General features: G+C 37.0%; 1 protein-coding gene across 3 annotated transcripts in view; it reads left to right on the forward strand.

The window, feature by feature from the left end:
* Window positions 1-27,873, forward strand: part of LOC108571965 (collagen alpha chain CG42342-like) — a 145,851-nt gene that overhangs the window by 100,949 nt on the left and 17,029 nt on the right. For 2 of the 3 annotated variants that reach the window (XM_017934130.1, XM_017934131.1), the window contains exons 2-9: window positions 1,219-1,298; window positions 4,746-4,781; window positions 7,019-7,090; window positions 10,988-11,041; window positions 20,207-20,386; window positions 21,417-21,522; window positions 23,673-23,761; window positions 27,678-27,804. In XM_017934130.1, coding sequence (XP_017789619.1) covers window positions 1,219-1,298; window positions 4,746-4,781; window positions 7,019-7,090; window positions 10,988-11,041; window positions 20,207-20,386; window positions 21,417-21,522; window positions 23,673-23,761; window positions 27,678-27,804 — 744 coding nt within the window. Of the gene's footprint in view, window positions 1-1,218; window positions 1,299-3,800; window positions 3,837-4,745; window positions 4,782-7,018; window positions 7,091-10,987; window positions 11,042-20,206; window positions 20,387-21,416; window positions 21,523-23,672; window positions 23,762-27,677; window positions 27,805-27,873 lie in introns of all 3 variants that reach the window. The other variant, XM_017934129.1, reaches the window with a different exon arrangement.

Raw genomic sequence — 27,873 nt, forward strand, 5'->3', positions numbered from 1 at the left:
ATAATATATTACGTAAAGCTGCGAACGTAAACATTATGGCAAATTTACGACATTGCCTGGAATATCGGTAGTCGGCGCCAATTAATTTCCGAGTTAAACATAAGTGTCAAATAAAAATGACACCGTCTATGTATACACTCGTTTTCGAAATATGATTAGATTTATGTGCACAAGGTGTCCCAGCTGAAGGGGGCCAATTAAATATCTCGGATATCAAATATCTCGAATCGTTTAAATATCAAATGGCCACATCTGTGTTTAATGTATAAGCAAAGACGAATACCATGAAAGAAAAATCTATTTATTTTTTTCAATCATTTATATCGCGTTGCAAACATTTTCCACAATACTGAAAACAAAGGAGATATTTAAATGCCCTGTTATATACACGTGCTGCATATTAAGAGACAGGCAATATTCGCATTATTATTTACGTGAAACATATTTCAACGAAAAAATTCGCAAAGTTGTTAATTTCGTACAATTACAAAATATGTACCATCCTTCAAGAACGATTGAAACTGTTTCACGATGAAAATTTGTAAAACAACGAACCCTCGATCGTAACCGCTTAACGTTAACACAACTTCAATAACGACGTGAAAATGTGACATTCGTTGAAACAACACGTTCCGGTCGTGTCGGATAAATGGAAACGGCGAAAGTTGATTAATCACATCAACTCCGTGATAAAACACGAGAACTTGTTAAGACCGTTAGGAATATTTCCCCGGTTCCAGCAATATTCGACACCGTTAACCACTTTTTCTACCGATACACAACAATAATGCACGATTCCTAGGAAATCTTGTTACTCCAAAAGAGAGAGAGAGAAAAGAAAACCAGAAAAGGACCACAGTCGACGAAAAATCTAAAAGCATTTTCCAGAAAATAATTACGAGGCCCCCGGCGTGGATTGGTTCGATAACGTGTTTTCCCGTAAACGGCGTGTAACACGTTTTAGGCGATGATAAATTTTCGAAAAAATCTCTCCTTCACGTGGGAAAACAGCCGGAGAGTGGGAAAATAACTTGATTCGAACTTTTATCCAAGCGGTGTTCTTGCATCCATCGTTTTCTGTCATCTCTCGACCCTTTCACGGGACGTGTTTCGCTCACAGCACCGAAAAAAAAAAACTCATTTCCACCCCTTTGCCGTCGTCCTGCTTTTCGTTCATGTGCGTTGCGAGTATCGATTTATTGTTTGTTCCTATTATAGGTCCTCCCGGTGAGCCAGGTCCTCCCGGAAAAAGGGGGAAAAAAGGGAAAAAGGGTGATCCCGGGGTACAAGGCCCGAAGGTGAGTAGATTCCGTTCCTCTGCTGAAACACCCTAGTCCTATATATCCCGTAGTACACCCGTTATATACATATATACGCTTCCGCGTGCAGTTTGTTTCCGAGTGTAGTTCGAGGCATGATATGACAATTGCTAACAAGTACGTATGCAACCTCTTCGGAGAGTTTGTAAATTTCGATGCACACGGTGTTCTAAACTGCACTTGATCGGCTGGCAAAAACACGTTGCAACGCCTGAAGAACGAGATTGCACGAATGTGAAAGGAGGATGTTAAAAAAGTGGCAAATTTGTACCCCTTCAGGCACCTGAAGTTTTAAGGAGGCGTCGTTCTACAAGTCCCAAACACCTTATCTTAATTCGTCGCGTTCTGTTCTTATTAATTAGCAATTTGGGCAATATGTTTTTACACGCTGTAGGGGAGAGTCGTGCAGTACCGGCCAAAGCTAGATCTCGTTGATACTGTTAGTTGACTGCACTGTTGATGGGAAAACAAATGAATACTATAGCCCTGAGATAGATTCTTTTCTCTTCAGTATTACCAGAGTTCTAAAGTTATTTTTCATAGCTGCAATGGCTGGGCTCACGTGGGGTGTACGGATCAAGAAAATATCGATCGTGCCTGAATAAAAGTTCTATTCTATTTTTAAATGATTTTTGCTAACATTATTTATTACTTAGACCTTAAAATCTACCAACTGCCTGAATAAAAGTTCTATTCTATTTTTAAATGATTTTTCCTAACATTATTTATTACTTAGACCTTAAAATCTACCAACTAAGTAGCTGTCCGGTACTGTACGACAATTTTTCGTTCGCTCCAAATTGCAACTTTTTTATTTCTACCAATTATTTATCTTTATGAGAAAATTGAAGAAAAGCCATTTGTCCCCTTTTATCACCCTTTGTACTACAAATTCCTTTTTTCAAATTTCATTTTTACCAACATTAGCCCAAGTTATAGTACAAATACTTAGTGTGGCACTGACTTTCCTCTATAGAATAGCGTTTGAATTTTTTTATTTCATGCATTCATCTCGAAGTTACGATCATTTGAAGTCAGAAAGATTCGATTCGCCTTTCGAAGTACCGTCAACCTCGTCTACATTTTTTATAACTTTCCCATCGTATTCCACATAAATAATTGTGCGTTTAGGATGCCTTAGGAAATTTTAGGTGCCCGAAGGGGGACAAATTTGGCACATTTTTAACATCCTCCTTCACGCGTGGAGCCACTCTCAGAAACTTAGGTGACTAACTCCATGAAATTGGATTCGTTAAATTCTTTTTTCGAATTTTTTTAAATCTCAAAATGTCGAGTTGACCGTTTGGACTTCTCGAGCGGTTCGTATATTGTTCTTGAGGTATGCAAACGGGGAAAATGATTCAAATTTGCTTGATTTCAGTTTTTCCTCGGAGTAGCCTGAGAGACACACGTGATTTCCAGATTTGTGCGAACTGAATTTCTAGGTGTTGCAACTTTTTTTTGGCGAGCAGTGCGAGAAGGAACGCGACACTTGTCGCATTTCTATAATGCTAAATTTCTAAACTGGTTACTGAAATAACACTGACTTGAGGTTAAACATTGAGAAAGATTTTCCCTTGGTCTGATAGACTTGAAGAAAAGTTTAAATATTTTTCAAATGGTTATACGAGATAGTTACATTTGTAAATTTGCACAATTATATATTGACCCTTTGCGATCTTATTGAGCTCAGACATGGGTGCTGAGAATTAATTTTCATTGGAAAAAACATTAATAATACAACGCAAGATTATAAATGCAAAATTCACTTTTCTTCCCAATTTTGCATATGTTCGACACGATAATACGTGTACCTTCGTTTTAATATAAAAATTAAATTTTATATTTCTCCGTGAGAATTCACTGTAAATAACCTAATTGGTAAGAAAAAAAGTATTTCTCCATCGAGTGATATATTCCAAACAATTTTTGCTTTGGTGGCTGAGAGCAGAGATACGACCTCGAAGGGTTAAAATACCGATTGCTGCGATCCTTTGCGTTCTTTGTCGATGAAATAGTTGAGCTGTCGGAACGTGTATTCCAGAAAAATTCTGTCAAATTCAATTCTAAAAAGGACCGCATGTGTCGAATACTGATTGAGAAAACGAGAAACGAGTGCAAACGAGATTCGCTTAAAGCTGTCGTATATACGGTACATGATCGTCGGTGTTTTTCAGTTTCACAGAAAATCCTGGCGCGGTGAACCTGTCATTGAGATTGACACGCGATCAAAAATATCTCCGATAACTGAAGTACATATACGTACGTGTGGTTGAACCGTCACGAGAATGTCTAATTAATTGGAAATAATTATCGGTGTAGCACGATCCTTAACGGGAATGTGTATGTACATGTATAACAATATCTCTCGCGTGTACACGATTGATCCGTGAAATAACTGGCTTTTGCATGAACGCGTGAGTACCCTAAAATCTGATCCTCTGTAAACGAGTTTTTAATTTTTTATACCCCTTCTTACAGGGTGTGGAGGGGATCCAGGGCAAATACGGTTTTCCGGTATATTATTTTTTATTTTCTTTCCATTCCTCTCTGTCTCTTTATCTGTCTGCTTTACTTCTTAATTGTTACATCTCTCTGTCTCTGTTTTTCGTATACTCCATTTTTTGTCACTCATGTTTACACGTAACACCAACTAAATCGTATTTTGTATTAACGTGTTTTTCTGTAGGCTTTCTCTCTCTCTCTCTATCTCTCTCTCTCTCTCTCTCTTTCTGGCTTTCTTTATGAATTTTTCTTTGTTCTGTTCGTTCAACCTATGCGTCTTTCCTCAACTTTTAAGCGATATCCTTCTTTTTCTTTTTTACACTTTTTTACGGTATCAAATTTACACATTTGCATATACAACGATCGGTGATATTGAACTTCGATGTTTGCTTTCACATATGACGTTCGCTTTAATGTCAAATAAAATGGAAATTCTCTAAGTAAACAGTAGTCGAGAGATGTATAATTCTTTTTTTTTTTTGTTTTTTGTATAACAGTGGCGATAAGCGCTAGGATGATAGAAATGAGAAATTGTCGTTTGGTGCCTTGTGAATGATCAAATTTCAGATAGAGGAAGAATGTAATTATCGCTGGTTCGTTATCGTTCGTGCCAGGGAAATGATTGCACAGAAAGGCAGAAGGTGATTTCTTATGCAGAAATGAGTGATAATTGTGGAATAAAATTTGTTCATCCAAGACTTGATTTTTCAATTTTTTAAAAAATCCATTCTGTCATATTTGAAAGTACTCTAGTATACATACTACAACACTTGACGCGACATTATGTCATACACTCGCGTGTATACGTACTACATACACAATGAATGATTTTTTCAACGGCTGCTCGCAGCCTTTTGATTTTTCACTTTCCTTCGTCTTCCATTCAACTAAGTATTCAAACTTACTAGTGTGTTTTTTCAGGGACCTATTGGGTTAGATGGACCAAAAGGTGACCCGGTAAGTTCACGCATAATCTACGTATGTATTACCATAATCTTCGAAAATTTCATATTTAAAAAGGATTATTTTAACAGGAAACAATTTTGTAATATTGCCGTAAAAGTATTATTTGTATAAATTAAGATTATAGATAAGTGTAAGATATACTATGTATGTTCTACAAGCCATTCCACGTGAAAACGCGCAGAATTCTTCAAACCTCGAGAAATTCGCGATATTCAGTGTTTAAAGTCTTGAAAAATTTGGACGAAATGAGCTGACACGTCTTAACTTTAACCGCGATATTTTCACTCTCTTCAAAGATAATCCTTCGATCTTGCACTCATTTTAACCCTCTACTGTCGAGACGGAGCCTCGGAGACTCCGCTGATTCTACCTTTTATCTTTTCTTCCATTCCATTTAGAACTCGACGTTGTTATATTCAAACGAAATTAATACAACCAATCGCTCTATTCTATAACGTTCGTTAGGGAAATGTGTAATAAAGGTAAATTAGTGAGAAAAGTTGCCAGGAGTGTTCTATATTTATGCACAAACTAACCGGAAGTTGAGGAGTTTCGTAGACTCCGTATCGGGCTTTACGTCCCAAAAACGGTGTCTCGACAGTAGAGGGTTAAAGCTAAAGAAATACTCCTTTCGAATATACGATTCAATTTTATCTATCATTGTAACGTGTGACAATAAGCTATCTCAATTTCGAGAAAGCAAGTAACCGATAGGGAATGTGAAAAATTGTAAACTAGAGATACGTAAACTGTGCTGGAAAATTGTCAACAAAAACACTCGTGCATATGGACACATGTGTGTATAATAAAATTCGTACCGTACACACATTTCAAATAATTTAAAAATTACTATTTATCCGTTTGTTTGTCTCTCGTGTTGCTTATGGTAAATTTATGGAAATCGAAATTGAATAACAATTTTTTTTTTTTTAATTGATTCGGAAAAATTTTTGAATCTTTTGACGCGATAAAGTACAATTGAATTCTGCATTTTAAGCGAAAAGACCTTTAAATATTAAATTTTAAAGACCTTCGATATTGATTAAGTTCCTTTGAATATTGTACGCGACAGATGCGAGGAAAATTGAATTTTCCTTCGCTCGGAAATAGCTGAAATATCTCAATTCAGAAACAATATAGAACAGGTGTTACAGAAAGTACGAGTGCATTGTAAATAACGCGAGATATTTGTTCTGTCGATGAACGGGTGAAAAGAATCGATGCACGCGCTGCCCTTTGCGTTCAATAATTCAAATATGCAAATAGATGATAGCCGACGGTGAACAAAGTATTCTTCATCTCATCTAATGTGTTCCCTTGATTTTTTGTATTCAGAAAAGCACTTGCTTAAAGATACGCTTAGAAATTTCAATCATGAAAAATTAACTTATACTGCTAAAACTTTCCTTCTTAATGCCCAATGCTAGAACTATCATTTTTTCCTTTCAAATTGATTTATTTACATATTTATCGACAAATATGAGTATAAACGTATCGAATTGCACTTTTCTGCATTTATTATAAATAAGCTCCATTGAAAGGTAGCTTTCGAGAAATTGTTCTTATTTCATTTTCTCATCTCGTTAATGGGAAAAATCGGATTTCGCATTCAAAGTAAAAATGTTTCCACTGGGAAAACAAAAGAAAAATTGAATAATGGAACTTTCAGTTAATTCGTCGCAGAGAATGTACGTTAAATTTTCCAGTTTCTACGTAAACGCATTGCAAAAGAGGATTAAAGAACGACGAAAGTCTTTCAATATCACGTTGCATTGTTTCCTTGAAAATAACACTTTAATGCTGCAATGAAACAATTTGTCGTGTAAATACTGCTTCAAAAAGGGAGAATATTTTCCACGGATAAATTTTCCATCCAACAGAAGCAAACGTTTAAATTGTAGTAGTACAGCAAGTACTATAGTCGATCAACCCTGGAACATTAACATAGTGAATATAATACTCCAAGAGACTTTTCTTCATACTGTATTGTACAATTTTTGGAAGTTTTCAAATAAATGTCAAATTTTATTAAAATTAAAATTTTCATAATTTCAATGTTAATGAAGTTAATAAAAAACTTTTTAGTGTCGCGAAAAATTAACGCTAATATTCCAGGGTTAAATGTGAAGAAAAAAGAAAACAGATTTTTTCCACGCGGTGCTTTTGTTTCCAATTTTTCCATGTAACGGTGTTATTTTTCCATCAAAAAGTGTGTGTTTCGTTTGCAGGGTGGACCCGGAGAAAAGGGACAGAAAGGCGAACTGGGAAGACCCGGCTTTGACGTCTTTTCTGCAGTAAAGGTATCTAGCTACGTTATCTAGAGAAACTGAAATAGCGTGTGAGCTTATTATGCTACCAGAAAACGTATGTAACACGAAAATACATCGTTTCCTCTTCGATCTTTCTCGCTAACATCGCTGGCTGTTCTTTAGAAAACAGAATCTCGTAAAATTCTGCAGCAGCAACTTTACCGTGCCACGGTAACTTTTTCGAAAACGATCGCAAACACGAAGATAGATGGGAAAGAAAGAAATAGTGAAATTTCAAAAGGGAGATGAAGAAAATAGGAAGAACAAACGATGTATTTTGCTCGACGAAATATGTACGGTTTGTTTACGCATTTCTGCAATATGCGTATTGAGAAAGGTGCGTTTCAATCGGAGAATATCGTTGTTTTTAAATTATTAGAATAGTTACTTCTGATTGGCTGAACTGTCTTCAGAGGAAAATAATTTGTCTGGACTTAGAATTACGGAAATGAAATGACGCCATTGTGGCACCATATTGTACTTAGTATTTTTATGAAAACATTTTGTAAAAAATTTGCACTTAATATTCGTTAATTTTCAATCAGAAATATTTAACAAATTTTTATTTTCTTTTTTGAAATTCTCAAAATGTTCGTAAAAATTGAAAATTCATCTCCAATCGATATTCGAACAAGTTTTCCGACTGAAACAATATTTCCTAGTGATATTCTCTAAACTACTAAATAATAAATCTCAATGTTCCTTGTTAGCTCAACGATTGAGGACAACAGCTTCTTTTTTAACTATGATTTCTTCTTGGTCGTGTCTAATAGCGCAAATAATCGATAATTTACAGAATAGGCAATAAACAGCTGCCCTATATATATATGTATTTAAGAAACTGAAGCTACGTTCTCGATTCGAATATGTCTGATATTGATTCTCGCCGACAATTTGCCACGTTGCGATCAAGAATCCACTCGTCCTATTCGCCATTTTTTTAAACTTTCATTTTTTTATACTTTCATTCCACAAGTTATCAACGAAACAAAAACAAAAATAACGCAAGCAGTGAATTTGCATAAAGACAAACAAACATTCAAAAAGTCTATCTTTTAAAAAACTAAAACAAAACTTGACAGTATTAACCCTTTGACTGCTGGACACTCGAAAGTAAAACACTCGCTGCATACAACCTAGTTATGGCGTTAGTAGTCGTTCTACGTAATACATTAGCCAAATCACTTTTTTCCTGAATATTTTGTATTTCACATTTGCAAAATATAAATACGAAGAACAGCCAATAGTATTCAGCGTTCAATCACCACTGATCGTCTACAGCAGCCAAAGGGTTAAATATCAAATATTAAAATATCATAATTAACATCAAATATTGAAAAAAAAAAGTTTTGATAACCTGTGATCGAAGAAAATCGGCAATTCTTCAGAAATCCCAGTTACCCGCAAAATTCGCTGTAACTAAAATTTGACTAAATTTCCCGATCCAAAAAACCGCCTGCGAGATATCTCCAGCGTGTTGCGTAATCCTCGTAACAATATGGCGGACTCTCGATGGCCGCGTGGCAAGAGGTGTGACGCAAATATATATATTTTTCTCGTCAACACACCCAACCTTGGATGATACAGATTAACAATATAAACCATCTTTCCGCCTACGGGTCAATGCACAGGGATTAGGGTTAAAGAGGTCGGTGACGACGCTCCGCGGCGGGACACTCGGCTATGCGGAAATCGTCGCTCTGAAGGTAACCGGCCTCTTCGGAAGGCAACACGGCTCGTGTTGCGGTTCAAATTCTCTTCTCGTCGTCGCTGCCCCCGCTTCTTATACCTCATTTTCTTTTGCTTTTTTTTTGTTTTTTGTTTTTTTTTCTCTACTTCTCATCCTCCTCCCTTCCATTTCCACCTTTCTCTCCTTCTTCCTGCATCGATCAACGTGTATACATACCTATGGACATTCTTAACACCATGTGCCTCCACCACGTACACACACATACACACTTGGTCTCCATGTCAGAGAGGCGAACTTATGTTCTTCAAGTTTCCTGTATCCGTATCCACCTAAAAACGATCCTATTTCTAGTCGTTGCCTCATGCGGTGCTTTCGGTGTAGCGTTCTCTCGTTGGTTTAAATGGTTGGTTTAAAGTGCGGCGACACTTCTATCTCAAAGAGAAGCGCTTTGTTTGCTTGTTTCTTTCCTTTTACTGTGTTCGACCGTGTTTTACAAAGGAAAAAGTTGTTGAAGTGTAAAAGAAGTGTGTTTTTGTTTGGTGTTTCGTCGTTGCTATTATTTGATACGCGCGCGCGTTAATTCGAAATGAAAAGAGCGACATTTGGTTGGTAACTTCTTAACTGCGATGAAAATTGAGCGTTGCAAGGATAAATTTTCGTTCGAGCGAAATATCGATAGGATTTTCGAGAATTGTGAGTGATTTGTTATACGGAGGAATGTTGTTCTGTAAATTGAACGATATTTTAGTACTTCGTTGGTAAATTTGAAATTTCTGATAAGTGGAAACGATAGGAAAATAAAATCAGCGTTGACAAAAATTACTTTACACTCAATTATTACAGTAAATTTTTAAATTCTGATAAGAGACAGAAAAGTGAAAACGATAGAAAAAGTAGGAAAGATGAAAAGTAGTAAACATAGAAGGCACAAAGCAGAAAACGCGAAAAGGAAGATACAAGGTAGCGAAACGTAAAAGTTTAAATTGAAGTCGGTATAAAACGTTTTTCAAACTCGTCGGATTTTTCTTTTACCGAAGAGACAGGTTCGATCTGACTTTTATAGGTCACGTACAAATCGTTTGAAATTTCAAGCATTTAGCATTTTCTGTATGTGCAAAGCGGATAGAGAGAATTGCCACCTTACAGGTAGTTTGTTGAAATATATGTGTATATATATATATATGTATATACTTATATATACATGTATAGCGATTGCTAAAGCCTGAATGCAGTCTGTCAGGAAGTACGTGAGATTAAGCACTCGAGATTGCAGATGAAGGGTCGCAGAGGAGATTGCATAGAAGAAGCGTGAGATCCAATTATCGTTTTACAATGTAATCTATATTGCAACGTACAGGGTGTTCTGACAGTCTTCTTCCGTGGAATAGTCGCGAAAAGTTCCTGCTTTTCAATGAAATTAATTTTACCTGTGGAGCTATTAATTCTATATCGTATAGACGTGGTTTTTCTGTACAGTTTTCTACGTATACTAATCAGCTGCTGTAAGAAAAGTAACAATGTGGAACCTTCTTCCGCAAAACAGTCACGATTCTAAACACAAAAATCCCTAATTAAACAAAAAATTGCCATTTTTCATCAATCGCAACGTCCTTTGGACAATTAAATTAATTCTACCTTTCATAAAAGGAGTAACAATGCGAAATTACTTAGGTTGCAATATTTCCACGAGGATCAACGACAAACAGAATTTTTCGCAAGAAATTCCTACCAAATGAAAAATATATCAAACACAATGAATTTCTTTTCGTCAAATTGCAAATTTCGCTCGACGAATTGAAAAAACATACTCTCTATAAAATTTCCCTCTATCGCAGATTTATTTAATTTTTCAAATGAATTCGAAACGACTAATTAATTTAAACAACAACAATTCTTTCCACTCTAACGTAGTACTAAATCCTCTCTATCTCGTTTCATTCAACAATGCCCCGAATTTCGAAGCGCTTCTCGTTCTTATCGAAGTGTCCATCGTCGCATTTTATGATCTTTGGTTTTTGGTTGGTAATGGTATTTATTTTAAGTTACAGTATTTAGGTATATCTCTGGGCATGAAAAAAAAAATGAGAAGCGAGATTACCCCAAAACGATCCATTTTAGGTTTTCCCACCTACCCGTTAACCCTATGTTTTCGTCTGGTAGCGATTTGGTTTTTACCCGTAGTGTTGACCTACTTCTAGGCACTTCAGGAGCAAGGGCATAATATCTCAGCGCAGACCATCATACAACTGAAAGTAAGTGCGCCTGCTCTTTGGGAGCCCCTCCTGCCTCCTTTTCCTATTCTTATCATCGATTCTCCAGGCACTCGATTTTATACTCTTTAGCTCGAAGGAGTACGTATCCGTGAAATCTGAACGTGCGTAATTTCAACTTAACGTAGTACGTTCGATTGATAAGTGCCATTTTTACGGAACGATCAATCGCTTGTTTTGGTACATTCGATGTAACGTAGATAATTACTTAAATCTTAAGTTCAATCTTAGTGTTAAAGTTTGATAACAGAGAATTAGGAAAAAAATTAAGAAGAAACAATTTTCTCTTTAGATATTATCGTTTATTTGGTGAATCGAACAACGACGTCTATAAAGGAAATTTGAGAAATCCGTGCAAATATTGAAAGTCGAACGAAACGTACTGAAATTTTCCTTTATACCCACGTTGATTGTAACGAAAGATGTCTATAATTTATCTCGCACCTTCTTATCTTATTTTATGATTTTACACCAAGTATCATTTCCCTCTTTTGAACCCTTTTTTCCTCAGAGCTGTGTGCGATGCGATCCCCGCTGTGATACTAATTTACCGAATATTTCTGTTTGAAAGTATCAAGTATCTAGATTAACACTTTGACGGCCACGGTTTCTCCTGTGACGCCACGGTGGCCATTGGTGACCGGAGCGCTTGATCTTTTTACAATTGTAAAAATTGAATGAAAATTGACGGTCAGCGCATTTTGAATATAACCGATAAATAGAAGATACTTTGAAATAAAAAGTGCCCCATTGAACAATTAAAAATTTTTATTAGAACATCAATAAAAAAAATATTAGAACAAATCTTGCATCTAACGGTGCAATGTGTTGAAACACTTTAAACATAAATGTGGCTCATAAATGCAATCTGGACAGTAGGTGGTCACCTTTTTAGTTCGATTTTTAGCAATTTTTGATCCTAACAGTTTAACATTTTGGTCACCCGTGACCACCAATATGATAAACGCTCCATTGGGTAAGAATGTTGTCTTATATCATCAATTTATTATTATTTTGCCATTATATGTTCCCGTGGCGTCCTGAGCGAAACATGTGATTTCGGCGTGGCAGTCAAAGTGTTAACGATGAAAGAAAATCTATTAGTTTTGCAATGCATACTTTCGTCGCGATTGTTTAATCCATAAATAGCGTTCGAAAGTGAACGCTTGCAGAAACTATGAATTAGTCGCAGAGGTGTTTGTGTACACCGATTAAAAAATTTCGAGGGGAAAAGTTCGCTCGAGGTCTAGAGAAAGAAACACGGCTCTGTTCTCTCTGCATGACACTTTACCTCCAATATGTCACGCAAATTCAAATGCGCTTGTATGAACGTGAGTGTGTGCACGTGTATGTACACGTGTTTTGCATGCCTCTCTTTCAGTTTCACGAATTCCCTTATAATTTCAATATTCTTAAGGATGTTGCACAACGTGCGCGTTGTGTATTACATGAAATGAATGTACAATTCACGTTGTGTGCGCAGATATAAATATTTACGAATCTACGTATACAGGGTGTCTCAGCTGATTTCGACATCTTGTTTTCCTCGCTGTTATTACTCATAGCGGAAAATGTTTCGGATGAAATTTAAACAGTGCCGAAGGGGGCACACTCTGGTGTTATTCATTCTTTCTGAAAAGTTTCACTTTCGCCTGAAACATTTATCGCTATGAGTGGTAATAGCGAGAAAATCAAGTTGTCAAAATCAGCTGAGACACCCTGTATACGTGTGTACATCTACAAGGTGTTTTATCACGAAATCGGCAAATTTTTGCCGGCGTGTTTGAAAAATTATTCTCGGTAAAATAATTCACATAGATCGTAAGTTCTGATTCGTTTAGGTTTTCAAAGCACGGATTGTTGTTTTCATTTTTTTTTTTTTTTAACTCCGGCTTTACGTAAGCATTTTTTGACAAAATTTGTCCGGTGTCGTTGTAATTTTTCACGGCGAAAATAGTATCGATAATTGACGCTTGCTTTGATCAGATATTTTTGTAATACGACGATTACATTGAAAGTGGAGAAGAATTTGATACACGTTGCGTGCATTTCAACTTTCCGTTGCAATGACCATAGGAGAAAAATTAACGTAGAAAGTAACACTCCGGGTAATTGAATCTCGTAGTGAGCACAAAATGCAGGTGAAACGCGAGACGAATTTTAAATGATTAACGACATAAATAAAGCAGGAATAAATGCATAAATTAAATATTCGTGTTCTCGGTTTCTTCGAAACGAGTTACAGCTCGAGATATACAATTCCAATCAGGTTCTGTATAGTCGAACTTTTTTACGGCTGAAACTGTGAATTTTTATGTGCATCGAGACGTGTTTTTTTTTTTTTTAGCGTAGCTCATATTTTGCAAGACTTCCTCGATATTTACCGCCAAACGAATACAAATTGCACATTTTGTATATATAAAAAAGTAGCAGTATGAAAATACTAATTTATATATATTTTGTATGAATAAAAAAGTAGGGTTATGAAATATTACTATAAGTGAAACGAATAAAAATTTTCTTGCAAAGTTATCTAAATCGCTGATTTTAAGGATATGACTCGATCGTGTACAACATTTACATAGTCACAGTTGTTAAAATAGATTACATTTACCCAGATTAATATTAGTTCTCTTGTTGCCTTGTTGTACATTCGTTTGCTGTGTAACTTTAAAACTCGTCCATTTGTTTCTTTCTGTTCTTTTGCTACGTTTAAGATATGAGTAATAGATGGCAATAAAGACATTTTTGGATGCTTTTACAAAGTTGTACTTATATTTATTTAAGTTCGATATTACTTGACTTGTGCATGTTGCTCTTCAAATTGAAAACTGTGCGTGGATAATACGACAACTGTTTGTGTAATTCATTTCAGAAAATTCATCATCTTCTAAATCATCTTCTGAATGAAAACAAAGAAAGAACACCTTGAACGCGAAAGAATTTTAAATAATTAGTACACGTAAGCATTGTTTCGATCAGTATTTATCGCAATATGAAATTTTCGACAAGCGATTAATCACACGCGAGATTCTGCTTTGTTTAACTATCGCGATTTGTCGAGTGAAGATTCGGAAAAGTATTGTTTAAAGAGGTGCACCAACCTGAGGCATTCAAACACAGTCGAAACTTTGGGAATTTTTTTCATAGGCAACTGCTAAATGAAAAGTTTCAATTTTTTCAGAGGATATAAACGTCACTTTCGGCATTTTTTCCGAATTTTTAAAAAGTAAACATGTTACAAAATGGAGGACGGAATTGGGTCGCGTTTCACCTATCGGAATACCAATTTTTCTCGTCAGATTTTCATCTGAATAATGTTAAACCACGTTTCTCAGTAACCTAAAGAAAAGAAGAAAAATCAACAGTTGAACGATCTTTAGCGACAGCATGCTGAAATCGCCGTAACAGCGACTTTCACACGGCGATAAAAAAAATAGAGATCTTGAAATCTCTTCTACCCTTCCACCCAAGTAAAAAACGTTTAGATCTCGTTATATTCCCCTCTGTGTCGTGCCAATTTTGTACGTAACATTTTTCTTATATCAGTTATAACAATAAAGGTGGACGAAATTTTTGTGCCACCCTGTAGTACGGGTCACGGATGACCCAGCTTCGTCGTCCGACCGTGGGTACGTTATGGGTACGCTATCAATAAAGGAGCGTAACCACAATTTGAAATGTTCACAAGTATGGTTTCAGAAACCAATAAATACGTTACATAGCGCGATAAATGTGCAGTTATAGAATACAGCTCGATTGCCTAGAATGCATCAACAATTCTGAACTCTCGCGACAGTTTACACACGTTAATGTCGACGAGGTATAAAATTCATTACCTGCTCGAATTTATCGATAAAACGAATATAATCGAGGAAATGCTATGATTTAGAAAATATCCGCTCCTGTCGCTAAAAAAATAAATAAAATAAAAAACAGTTTATCCCGAGGTACTGATAAAAGACGGTGCGCAACTTGCGATCCTTTCTCCGAACGTTCTAAAATATTTCTGTGATAAAAACGAAGCGGACAAAGAGTAGCGAAAATTTGTATTCATTTTTCCTAATACGGTGTTCATTTTATACGCAATGATGCTGTACGTGTAAAATAAGCACCGTATTTAAACTGTACGAACAGGTAGAAAATTGTTGCCAGAAGAAACGAATGGAAAGTAACGAAGGAGAGGAATAACAAACGGTGGAAATGAAAATGGAATAAAATTTATGAAGAGGGTCGACAAAAGCAGCCTGTAGTAAAAAAAGAAAAAGCTTAATATCGTTCGTATAGAGCAAGGGTCGGCAAAGATTTTTCCTGGAGGGCCAGATACTAAATATTCTTTGGCTTTGTGGGCCAAGAGAGAAAATTGAGATTATTACGTATGTACAGTACCGGCCAAAAATTTGGATCACCTGCCAATTTGCATCAATATTGGATCCGCTAATGATTCCTTATTGATTTGAAATTGATGTTGTGGAGATCAGTAGCACTTCACCTCGTTTCAATTGATTTGAATGACAACAAGTTCGTTAAAAAATTATTATAAATGCTATCTTTTTTTTTAAGCATTTTCGTGCAATCTGCACAGTGATTCCAAACATTTGGCCGGTAGTGTATGTAAGTAGGTAGTTAACTACAAATGAAAATTTTTTGACAAATCCTTTATTTCTGATGCACATTTATTAATGAGAAATATGGAATTCTTTCTTTTTGGATAATATTTCATTTAACAGTACATAACTCGCGGGCCATAAAAAGACTGATGGCGGACCGCAGTTTGCCGACCCCTGGTATAGAGAAATAAGGGAGAGGAGAATAAGAGACAATTTTCAGTTAGTAGTATCGGGGGAAAAGGTGCGAATATTTCAGATTAAATAGAAAAATGTGATCGATCTAATCTGCGGCATAATGCTCGTCAATGTTTGATACCTTCGTCAAATATTTGCAAGCTCTCGCAAATTGATTATCCTATAATGCAAATTCGCCAATCGCTTGTTTAAAGTTTAACTGAAAAATTTCTAAAATAAAAGATGTAGAGTAATCAGCGAGAAACGCAGAGAAAATAAAAAATTGATTAATCTTGTATATGTGGTACTTTGAAAAATCACCAAAAAATACTTAGGCAAAAAGATGGCAGATTTTATAGCGAATTAAACTTATTACACTTTCCTTATCTCTTTCTAAACGGAGAAAAATAACTACACGTTTAGGCAAAAAAAATTATACGTTCTATCTACTAATAAAAATTATTACATTTTCTGTATTTCTTTCGCCGCTTTTTATCGTATCCTTATTTTTCGCAAATGACCTGACTTTCAGCAGAACTTCGAAAAAAGAATCTAGAGATATGCGATACACGGAAGCCGTGAAATAAATTCGTTACGTTCAATCCATCTATTTTTTTTTGAGCACACGAGGCTTGGCAATAACGTTACGGAGAATAATTCATTTAAAAATGTTATTTCTGAAATAAAAGCAGATACGGGGTAGCATCGCCTTCGAAGTAGGCCCCTGGGACTGTACACCCGCGTTTCAGCGTTGGATCCATCGATCGTAACGTTTCCGGTACTCTCTTTCTCTTGTCTGTCTTAATTCCCGCGTTGCGTTGCTTCGAATTTCTCCAACTAAGTGAAACAGAGGAAAAAGAAAAAATTCGGAAATCAGGCGAAACCCGGTGAGTTTCTTGAACGTTGCGACTGATTTTGGGATTCGAAAACTCGTTCAGTACAGAACGGCTGAATGTGCGGGAACATTGTCACGAAGAAAAATCCACGACGAAGCAATTTCGTGTCGAACCCGATTCATTCACTTCGGAAGCCTCTACGAAATTGTCATTTCGCAGTTTCGTTAAGTGGAGCGAATCCTTATCGAAACCTTATCGTCACACCTTGTATTTTGAGCCAGTTAGCTGTCTTTTTGCAAGGATATTGCGGTACGCCATCTTGAAAAATTAGTAAATTAATGAAAATTCTATTTTCATATCGAGTGCACATCTTCTGATAGTGTAAAAAGTATACTTTTCATAAAATTACAATAATCTTCACTTTTCAGTGGAACGTAAAAAATTTGTAGTTCGGTAAACGTTCACGTGGTTCATGTCGAAGTCGACGAGGAACGACGAGAAACACGAATTGTCTTCGACAATACGATTACACGATCGCAAAAGAATACTCAACGCTGAATCACGTTTTCACAAAGATCTCGATGTAGGCTGATACGGTACAGGTGAAAATTAAATTTGTTACGAGTACGCATTGTCCAAATACTTTCTCTATCCTCCGACAGTGGACCTGCGCTGATATACAGGGTGTACCGTTTCAATTTCTCCGAACAAACATCTCTAAAATTACGAAAGATGCGGAAAAATGTTTCGAATGAAAATTTTAGGATATCGAGGAAGACATGTTATTAACTTTTGATTAGGAAGACAGGAAATCAACTGTTTCAATAGAAATATATATTTCTTATTAAGAAAAGGAAAGGGAGAGGACAAAACCAGAGGGAGAAAATGAGAAAGAAGGCAATGAGAGGAGAGTAGGTTAGATAAAATTATAAAATAAGAATGTACGTAGTCAGGAAATAGATAACCAAAGAATGAGTGTGCGAGTAACGACACAAAATGGAGCGTGAATGGATAACGAACTAAAACATTGAAAACCAAATCATTGCCATGAAGCTCGAAATAAACGAATAATAATAATATGTATTTTTCCTGCATATTTTCAAAACACTATCTATTTCTCTTCTAAGCGAGCAGTCCTCTAGATATGAACTCTCAAAGTTGACTGCAAAGGATATTTCAACCTTCCCGCAGTGTAGTACACCTCGCCTCGCCGATTCTTGCCAAAACCCTAGAACAAACACAAACGCACAGGCGGCGGTGGTTCTGTGTGAAATGACGTGCAATGCTATTTCACATAGATCGTGCGCCATTCGTCATCGTATACGTATCGTAGGCCGTTTCACATGTAACCACAACTACCGTGCGTTCGTGTTGGTCCCAGAGTTTGGGCAAGAATCGACGAGACTCGATATACATTGGGCAATACGAATTCCTGCAACACGTCAACTTTGAAAGTTCACACGTCTCAAAATATGCGGTAAAAAAGCAAATATTCCTATCTAAAAAAATTAACTTTGGAAGAATTTTTCAAGGTCCCCAGCAAAATGAAATAAGAGGATCTACAACTTTCGTCTGAACCATTCTTCCGTGTCTTCCATATTTTCCGAGATATTTGCCTGGAGGAATTCAAATTGGACACCCTGTGTAAGTTTAATTTTCAAACAGACGATCAAACAAATTATCAGAAGAGTGGTGATATTTGTCACATTTGTAACACTTCTTCGCCTACGATGATTCATGGTGTACATATAGGTACTCTGTCTCGGAAGTTTGGAGACGTTCCAGGTTTGTCTACGCGAGTACTCATCACCGGCTTAGTTTTCCCGACTCTGTTTCCTCGTTGTCCCGAACACTGTGCAAAGCGAATTCTGCGCCTGCGCCGAATATGTCCAAACTCCGGGACGGGTGGAGCCCCTCACATGGTTTCTTCCCTTCTCTGCATGTCAACGACGTTGTGTATAACGTTCGTAGGCAGAATCAGCCAGCAGCCGGTTTACAGTAGACGCGTGTATCCCGGTAAATTTAGGTCCACGGTGCAATCATGCAATCAGAGACAGACGTAAAATTGCGCGAATAGACGTGGCTGTAACTGCAGTCTGATATACTGGGTGGACCACTTAACTCGTATGTCTGAATAGCTTCCAATCTATGCGTATGTCTTTCTTCGTCGAGAAATAACGGAGTACTATCCTGTGTCGCGTTGTAGCAATCGTAGAAAGTTCTGTAAATGTGTGCGTTATCTTTTTAAAGACAGTGGGTCACTGGTGACCCGGGCATAGGATCTCGAAGGTTAATCGTTGCAAATGGTAGTGGACTGCAGGGTGCATACCTTGCACTGGAATAAGTCTCACGCAGAGATAAAGATTATGACTTCCTTACACCCTAACGGTTAATAAACACTTCGACAGTCACTCGACAATTTTTGCGACAAAGTTCGCCATTAACCCTTTCGTGGACAACGATTAGCGTATGTATCATTTTTGAGAATCGCGAGAAATGTATATTTGGGGTTTCTAGTGTCGTGATAGGAACATAGGTTATAGTGATAATACATTTCATATTTCATTCGCATGATACAAGCTTTTGCAGATATGGTGATTAGAGAGAAATTTGCCAAGCTGCTTTTGTTATAGGGAGCACCTTAAAATCGTACAGTCGAGCAAAGCGAAACAATTCCTGGTAATTCGTAATAGAAAGAAAATTCAAGTTCTGTATGATATTGTAATTTAAACCATTTAGTAGATATTTTTATTTAAGTATACCAACACTTATAGTTTACTGTATATACAAAAAACACGCACATAAAATACGTATTAAGTACAATAAATTATATTACAGATTGCGTAGAATTGCAAACTGTAATTTGTATAAAAACAAGAAAAATTCTATTATCGTAATGATGATTTATCTCGTACGATCGGCAACACGTTCTACTTCCCAAATTTCTGGGGGCGTGTACGTGTAAAAAGAAAACGATGCCTGTATACAAAGTGAAACGTTATTCGTAGTACAACCGAAAAGGATGATCATTCGCTATAATTTCATTATTATTTATCGTCATTTATCATCGCCGATATTATCATTCGTGAGAACAACCGTTCCTACCTCTTGTGTTATTCATCGTTGCATGAATAATCGAGAAGCCCCCTTTCTATTTCACTACGAATTACGTTCGAATCTACGTACGGCGCGTGCATTATTGGCACAATAATTGATTTCCACGCACAGTTATTTCGCGTGCTTTCTCTTTGTCCCTTCTCCGCAATCCACTTCCCTCTGTACACCTTTCTTCTTTCTATCTGCCGTCTTCTCCTCTTTCTCTCTCTCTCTCTCTCTCTCACTCTCTCTCTCTCTCTTTTTCTTTTGTCTGCCTCTTTATATATTCTCCACTGGACAATTTTCTCTACTGCTCCTTTCCCGTCCCTTTCCGTCTGTGGCACAAACCGACGAGTACCGAGAGACACTCCTGTCGAGGGCTCTCGCCGGAAGAAAACGGTGACAACGGTAACACTCTTGGAACGTAACAGGGAGAGCCAGGCGAACCTGGACCACCGGGACCACCCGGTCCTCCGGGATCAGAAGGTCTTCCTGGGCTGAACGGCAGTAAAGGAACTACGGGTGACCTCGGGCTACCGGGTGAAAAGGGAGCACCAGGATCGATTGGGCCTATTGGTCCGACTGGTACGCCAGGACTTCAGGGTCCTAAGGTAACATAAATACCAACATGTTGATCATTCACGCAGGATCACACGTATCCTACGTGTTTCACGTATTATTCATGTGTAAATTGTGGCTAAACTTTAGATTAAGAATTATTTGTGTGTGTAATAGTGTAGTATCAGGGGGGGGGGGCTCCGTACCTAAAAAGGGAAACCGACGAGGAAAAATAGAGAGGGAGTTGTTGGCGTAATGCGCTAAGTCTCGGCTTGCCAACCTTGAGGTCGCGGGTTCGATTCCCCGGGGTTGGTGTTTCGAGTCCCTAAAAATTTTTCTTCGGTTTTTCTACAATAGAAATTTAGAATATTCGAAGATACTTTATTTAGGTTCTTGTCTTTGATGACTTATCCTGTTATAGGAGTATGTTTAATATGGAACGTTTGTTAGGTCCGCTAATTTAATAGGGAAACCATTAATTTGGATTTAAGTATCTGTAAGAATTATTTCTGTGTGTAATAGAAATTTAACAGCATACAATCGTAAAATTTTCGAAGATACTTTAAGCTCTAGTCTTTGGTGACTCACCCTGTATAGGAGTATGTTAATGTGGAACATTTGTTAGGTTCGGTAAATTGGTATAGTAATTATAGTAAGTAAATTTAATGTTGGAAATGGTTTTATCAGATGACTGTTACATCGGAATTATTTTGTACGTGTATAGTATTGTACAACTAAATTACAATTTTCTTCGAATAAGTATCGAAACACGGATTTCAATATTATAATATTAATCCTGGAATACCGTATGCTTCAACGGCGACGCAGTTGCTGCATGCTGGTAACCGGAAGTTCGTTACCATCCCCTTCGAATTTCGTGTTATTGTTAGAACTTTTTAATATAAACGACCTATGTTTATGTAAAACTTTTTCCAAAAAAATTCGAACACCCTGTATGTACAAATTATAAGTATCAAGACCAACTTGATCGATCTTGTTTTGCTTACGATGATTTTATCGAATAGAACTCGTTAATCTTATCGGAAAACATTTTGTTAATGGAAATTACGTTATTCTTCGCAGGGTGATAGAGGTGATAAAGGCGATCGGGGTATAACAACGTCTTTGAACGGTGAACCGTTTCCATCTGGAGTGTTCGAAGGACCGCCTGGTCCACCAGGACCACCTGGTAAGTATATACGTGATATAATACAAATTCCCCAAAATTTGATAGCCGCGCGTGTAATACAGAGTGCCTTACGAAAATGGGAACACCTAAGTATTTTTGTTGTTTCCGATGATTCGTGAGAATGTTTAACAAATCACACGCAACGAAGATTTTTTCCAAAATTATTTTCTTCCAATTTTTCAAGGCCACCGAAGTTTTCGTTCCGCAATAGCATACACAGGGTGCGCCTGAAATTATTGTACAAAAATAAACAATAAACGTAGAAATCAAATTTTTTCATCCAAGGTTTAATTTTTGAGAAAATCAGATTTGAAAATCCATTGCACCCTATATATTTCTTTATTATATCTTATAACCTAAAAATGATCTTGAACGCCGAAAAGATGTTTCATAAAACAGCGTTGGGATAATATATGAATTTACTGTTTATGTTAATACACGAATAGATAGTCTTCATAACCAAGAATACTCTAACCTCAATTCTCACTTCGGAAGATATAACGTATCGAATAATTATTACGCTAAAATAAATTGAAAAAGACGTCATTATCTGTCATTGTTTATTCTAAATAATTTATCATTGCCAAAGGGTGTCGTTTGAACTATTTATTAGTATAAACAGCAAATTCACATCCTAACCTAACCTCAAAAACAAACTTTTATTACACCGTGTTCCTCCTTCAAAACCGTTCCAATTATGCGTTAAACATTTTCCTGTACCATCGCCGGACAACGGAGATGTTTAAGTATTCTGATTCTGACTGATCACTCTGTATACTGAAGTAGCATGATACGACCGAAGAAAGAATTGAAATTACGATTTTTAAGTTTTTCAAATCTACATCCATACAGAGTATTCACGTTATTTATTAGTCAGCGTGTCTCTTGTAAATAGTAGGCATACTAAAGAGATAAAAGAGGAAATAGTTTTACATTTCACGAGCAATGCAATGATCTACATATATCAATTTTTTTTTAATTTACAATTATTTCGGAAGAACGATGATGATCTTTAATTTTGTAGCGAAAAGTCATTTTGTTTTACGTCATACGAAAGTAACTATCGAGATACTTTCAATAAATACGAAAGGAGATGAGCAAAAGAAGCCGCCATCTTAGACAGTACCGATATAACCTCTCCCACATAACCTCCAAAAACACTGCAAGAATACAATCACGAAAATGTCGAATTAAAGAGTGGAAAAACTCTGCTCCGTTACATACTTTTCGAAACAGTAAACAGCTCTTTCAAAGTAGACATTCACTTCTGAAAACTAACTCGAAAGGAACAGAACACAATTTATAGAATTAAGATCCGCCATTCTAGAATCGTACACTCTTAACTCATTACCCATACAAATCCTACAAAACGCGATCATTGCATATGTATGACGATATATAAATTATTGCTCTTCTTTCGTAACACTGTTCTGTTATATAGTGTAAACGCAGCTTAACCCCTTAACGCTCACATTTCTCTCAACTCGACGTGTCCAAAAATGATCAATCTTATTTTTTTCTAATTATATCCTAGTCGTGTAAAAATCAGTTTCCCATTTATTTACCGTGACTTCAATTTTCACCACAAAATAGAAAGGACAGCGCAATATGAAAAATGAAAGAAAATAATTAAACAAAATTGCAATTTTTCGGGGATTCCTGTGCGCGCGTAAATCAAGACACGAGCGTTAAGGTGTTTAACACTGTACATTCCAGTAAACATTCAAAAATACGTCAAACCGAAAATTAACAAGTACTTGAAAATGTGTGATACAATGATTCTCAATGGTAACTATCCGAAGCACTTTAGCTACTTCCTTGAATAAAGAGAAAATATCAAACCTAGAGAAAGAAATTTACATTGATCACCTTTTCAAACGATATTGCATACAAAATTACGTGTACACGCACGCACTGCCGGTTCGGTTTAAGTTTCATACCACGCAGCATATAGTACATACGCGTTCGAAGAGGTTAGGAAAAAATGTTGGATGGAAGAAAATTTTCGGAATAAGAAAAAAAAATAGAAAAATAAAAATAAATTACTTGGTCCTCTACATCTGTGCATGATTTTACGCGAGAACGAGAGTGCGTGTGCGAACGAACGAATGTCATGTTTTATTTTATGCACGTAATGTACACGCACACAGGGCCCCAGGGCGTGAAGGGGGAGCTGGGTCCGGCGGGACCACCCGGTCCGCCGGGAGAGAATGGTGGCCGGGGAAAACAAGGGAAGAAGGTAAGCTTCAGCGAGGTCCTCCGGCAAACGTCCATCGACTAAAACGACCGTTCAAACTATTTCTCCTAACGACCACCGCCCGTCGAATTGAACCACAACTTTTCCAACCAAAAACTCTGAAGACAAAAAAAAAAAAAGAAGAAATACTCCACCCCCAAAAATTATATATCTCTCTCTCTCGTATAATATGTCCTTTTTCCCGTTTTGTTTTTTTTTTCGTTCCTTGTTATTATTTTTTTTTTTTCTTCAAGATCCACGTTCAAGAACCTTTTCCAAAAATTCTTTTTTTAATTTTAATTCCTCTGTGACAAGTGATGCATGGACAAGTGCATATATTACAGTTTCTTTCGGGCAAGGAGATGCGTGCATGACATTCTTGCTTGAACATTTGGTATCTTGGAGCGAAATAATGATTGTCGTCGTCGAATTTTTTTTACCGCTTAACCGTCATCGTTTAAACAACCATATGTACATATATATATATTTATGTTTAAAAAACAATGTATATATATATAATTTTAATTCTTTTTTTCCCCTAAATCTGGTCGATTTTGCACTAACAAACTTCCTTTCGTCCTCTTTGGGGTTCTAATGAATTTTAATGCTACTTTTGGTAGAATACTCATTCACCTTTTTCTCCTTGGTTTTGTTGTTACCTTTGATATTAATTCAGTCGTTTTATTTGGCTTTTCGTTTATCCGTTCATGTTCACGTTCACCTGAGAGATAAGTTTGCCCATCGAAGATTATCTCGATCCGAGTAACGTGTAAATAAACGTAATTAAAACCGATGTAGAATCTGTTATCCAGATTTAAGAATGACGTGACGGTTTAAGACGGTTTAAATTCACGCTTTCGAACACACACACCTGCATGAAAGTTACAAGAAAGCACATGCACGATCTTATCACACATGCATGAGAAACATGCGCCATGTATGGCACATTACGATCACCTGCTTCTTTTCATTTTAATAAACTGAAGCAAGTAGCCGTTAAATTGCATTGTCGTTACGACGATGATGGACGGGGGAGAATGTTCTTGCTGTGTTCGAGACGAACGGGAAAATTTGTAAATTCGAGTATCAAAGATCTCCTTGTAAATTCTCTAAGAAAATGGTCACATTCGCCGTTACCCCGAAATTTTCATTTCGGACAACGAAATTTCGCTGAAGCAACGCTGTCGCTTTCAACAACGAAATTAGAGGATGAAGCGAGAAGAAATGTTTCAAACGACCGCCACGTTGCGTTTCGTCTTACGAACAGAAAGAATATTTTTTTCTACGGTCTCCCGACGTCATCGTTCCAAAGCTGATACGTATGTAACTAAAACACAGACGCCGCGAGAAAACGGTGACTTGTTCAGTTGCCGAAAGAAAAAGAGAAAAAAAAAAAAAGAAACGTTGGTGGCAGCAAATAACACGTACGCGAAGTGAGAGACTTGAAAACCTTTACCCAGTTACAATTTACTTCTGGAGGCACACCTTCGTTCGTGTCACAGAAGAGTCGCGCGGTTATTAAAACAAAAAGAAAGAAAAGCCTCCCTTGCGCAGAAGAGGTGGAGAAAAAAAAGAAAGAAAGAAAGCTAATTCTCTTGTGACGAATGTAACCAAATTTTTACATACACCTGCGCACTAAAAATCTCTAGCCACGGCCACTCTATTAGTTTTACTCGATTCATCCCTGTTTTAACGTATTTTTATTTTAAGGTCCAACCGTAAGTATATACGCGTGTTTTTCTTAGCGAGTAAATGATATAAAGTCGGTTCTCGAACGAGCCGAGAAGGCGCATCTCCGTCGTTTTGATTCGTGTGTGCGCAAATTGTCACCATTTTGAGAGAGAGAAAAAGAGAAAAGAAAATTGTCAACTAAGTTTACCGTTCGCGGTACCCGAGTATACAAGGCCGACAAAGAAAAAGAAAAAAGATAACCGTGTATCGTTATCTCGTCTATGCTGACAATTGTTCGGCACAGATATGAAAACGAAATTCTCCGACTTGTGATATTAATTCAGCATAGACAAGATATACCCGAGATACTCGAGGAATTATTGCAGAGAGAGTGAGAGAGAGAGAGAGAGTGTGTGCGTGTGTGTGTGAGACTGAGAGAGAGAGGATGTGAAAATTAAATTGCCGGAACGAGAATTCTGATAAATTTTCAGATTCTCGATACGGCTTAAAGACGAGAGATACATACATATATACCTTACTCTCTGCTGTGGTAAAAGAGAATTTGAGCCACCTTTAGTTCGAGCTGGGACCGTATCTCACAGACGTCTATTCGTTTAAATTTCTTCGAGGATCGGAGATTTCCGTGATACGACTGTGATTTTACTTTGTCGACGATTTTACTTGTCTAGCTTGTAAAGTCAACTTTCTAGTAAGTTTGTAGCGCCCTGTACGATGCCTTTACTTTTTGTTTCCACGTTGCAAACTTTAACTTAATCGGCTAACAGTGTTCTTACCTCTGTACTAATAACAGTTGCTAATTCCTGGTTGAAGCGAAAGAAATAGACGAGCGACTGGAAAGAGGAAAGATAAAGGGAGAAGCAGACACAGTGAGAGTGCATGAATGAGTGAATTAGTGAGTAAAAGAGAGAGAAAAAGTGTGTGTGTGTGTGAGATCGCTTACTTTAGTCAGTAGCCTTTGGCGTAGTGTACGTAGCTTGTGTAACTAATTTATGTTTAATGTAGCAAGTAACACCACACTACTTCTTCCCTGTGTGTCGGTTCAAATCACTAATAACTAATACTACTACCCCCGGCTTTGAGGCTCTCGCAACTTTATCGACCGGTGATCGATGCAAGCCTGCGATTGTCGCGTAAGTATCAACAAAACAGCCCCTGAAAAACAAAAATAAACTATGTAGCTTTACTTTCGTTTCGATCGTATTACTACATCGTGTCATTACGCTGCTAATTTACTACAAGTTCTACCGATGTCTTTTTTGTCAATGTTTTGATCCTCTTCTAATTCATTTTCTTCTCTTTCCTCTTTTCTTCTCAGATGTTACGCAGTAAATTTGTCGTTCGCTTCATTTCGATTCGGTATTTATATTTGTACGTGATTTGCATACGAGTGTAAGGAAGTGTCGGTTCGGATCGTTGAAACATGGATATTAACACGTTGACTGTCACGTTGGTCATCAGTGGCCAGAGATTGTTTAGAATAATTCAAATAAAACGAATATCTGTAGACATTTATTTTGAATTTGAAAAGAATAATAATAATTACAAGGCATAATGTAACATTACGATTAGAATAATAAAAGTTTCCGCGTGGCAATCAACGTTTCAATATCAGCAGTATTGATTGCAAAAACAATGGAGAAAGAAAAACTAAAGTAGATTTATTCGACGCGTATGTGTACTATAAGAGAAATGATCAAACACTCGAGAAACGTAACTTGTCTCTAGACATGTCGAGGAAGAAGAGGAAAAAAATATTTGACAGCTTCCAGTTTCTACTAAACTTGATCCCACTAACAAGCGTTCCCGTTGTCGTCGATTGCATGCAATTACCCGTAGTACTTTTTTTTTGGATTTTCGATAAAACGTTAGTGTGTCTAAGTTTCGTAGTAGTCGTAAATATTGTAACCGAGTCGAGTGATTTTGGCACAGTTGGGGAAAACTCTCAGTCTGTTCGTGAGAAATAAAGAAAATTTCGAAAAATCTTGTGCAGCAAATAATGCAAAAGTAAGGAGAAAAAAGGGAAATGTATGAAATTCGTGCCAAAGTTAATCAATAGATACCGTAGATTATTTCCGAATAAAACTGCTCCTCTCCCCGCACCCCATCCCAACCCGAAAATTAAAACCGATTAACGCTTCGTCGTAAAAAAAAAAGAAAGGAATTTTCAAAAAGATAAAATAAAGATGGAGGACCTGGTTGGATCTGACCTTACAGTGTTACGTTATAGGGTATCAAGGGTGAGAGCGGTGTGGCATTGATGAGAGGCCCACCTGGGCTAACGGGTCCAAAAGGTGAACCCGGTGAACGGGGTTACCGGGGCGAGAAGGGCACCAAGGGAGACACGGGCTCATCAGGTAGATTTTCAAGAGCCATTTCTCAAGAAAAAAACAAAGATGGACGACAAAACGAACGATTTTCTTTCC

Source organism: Habropoda laboriosa, unplaced genomic scaffold (genome assembly GCF_001263275.1).
Source record: "Habropoda laboriosa isolate 0110345459 unplaced genomic scaffold, ASM126327v1 scaffold67, whole genome shotgun sequence".
Lineage (NCBI taxonomy): Eukaryota > Metazoa > Arthropoda > Insecta > Hymenoptera > Apidae > Habropoda > Habropoda laboriosa.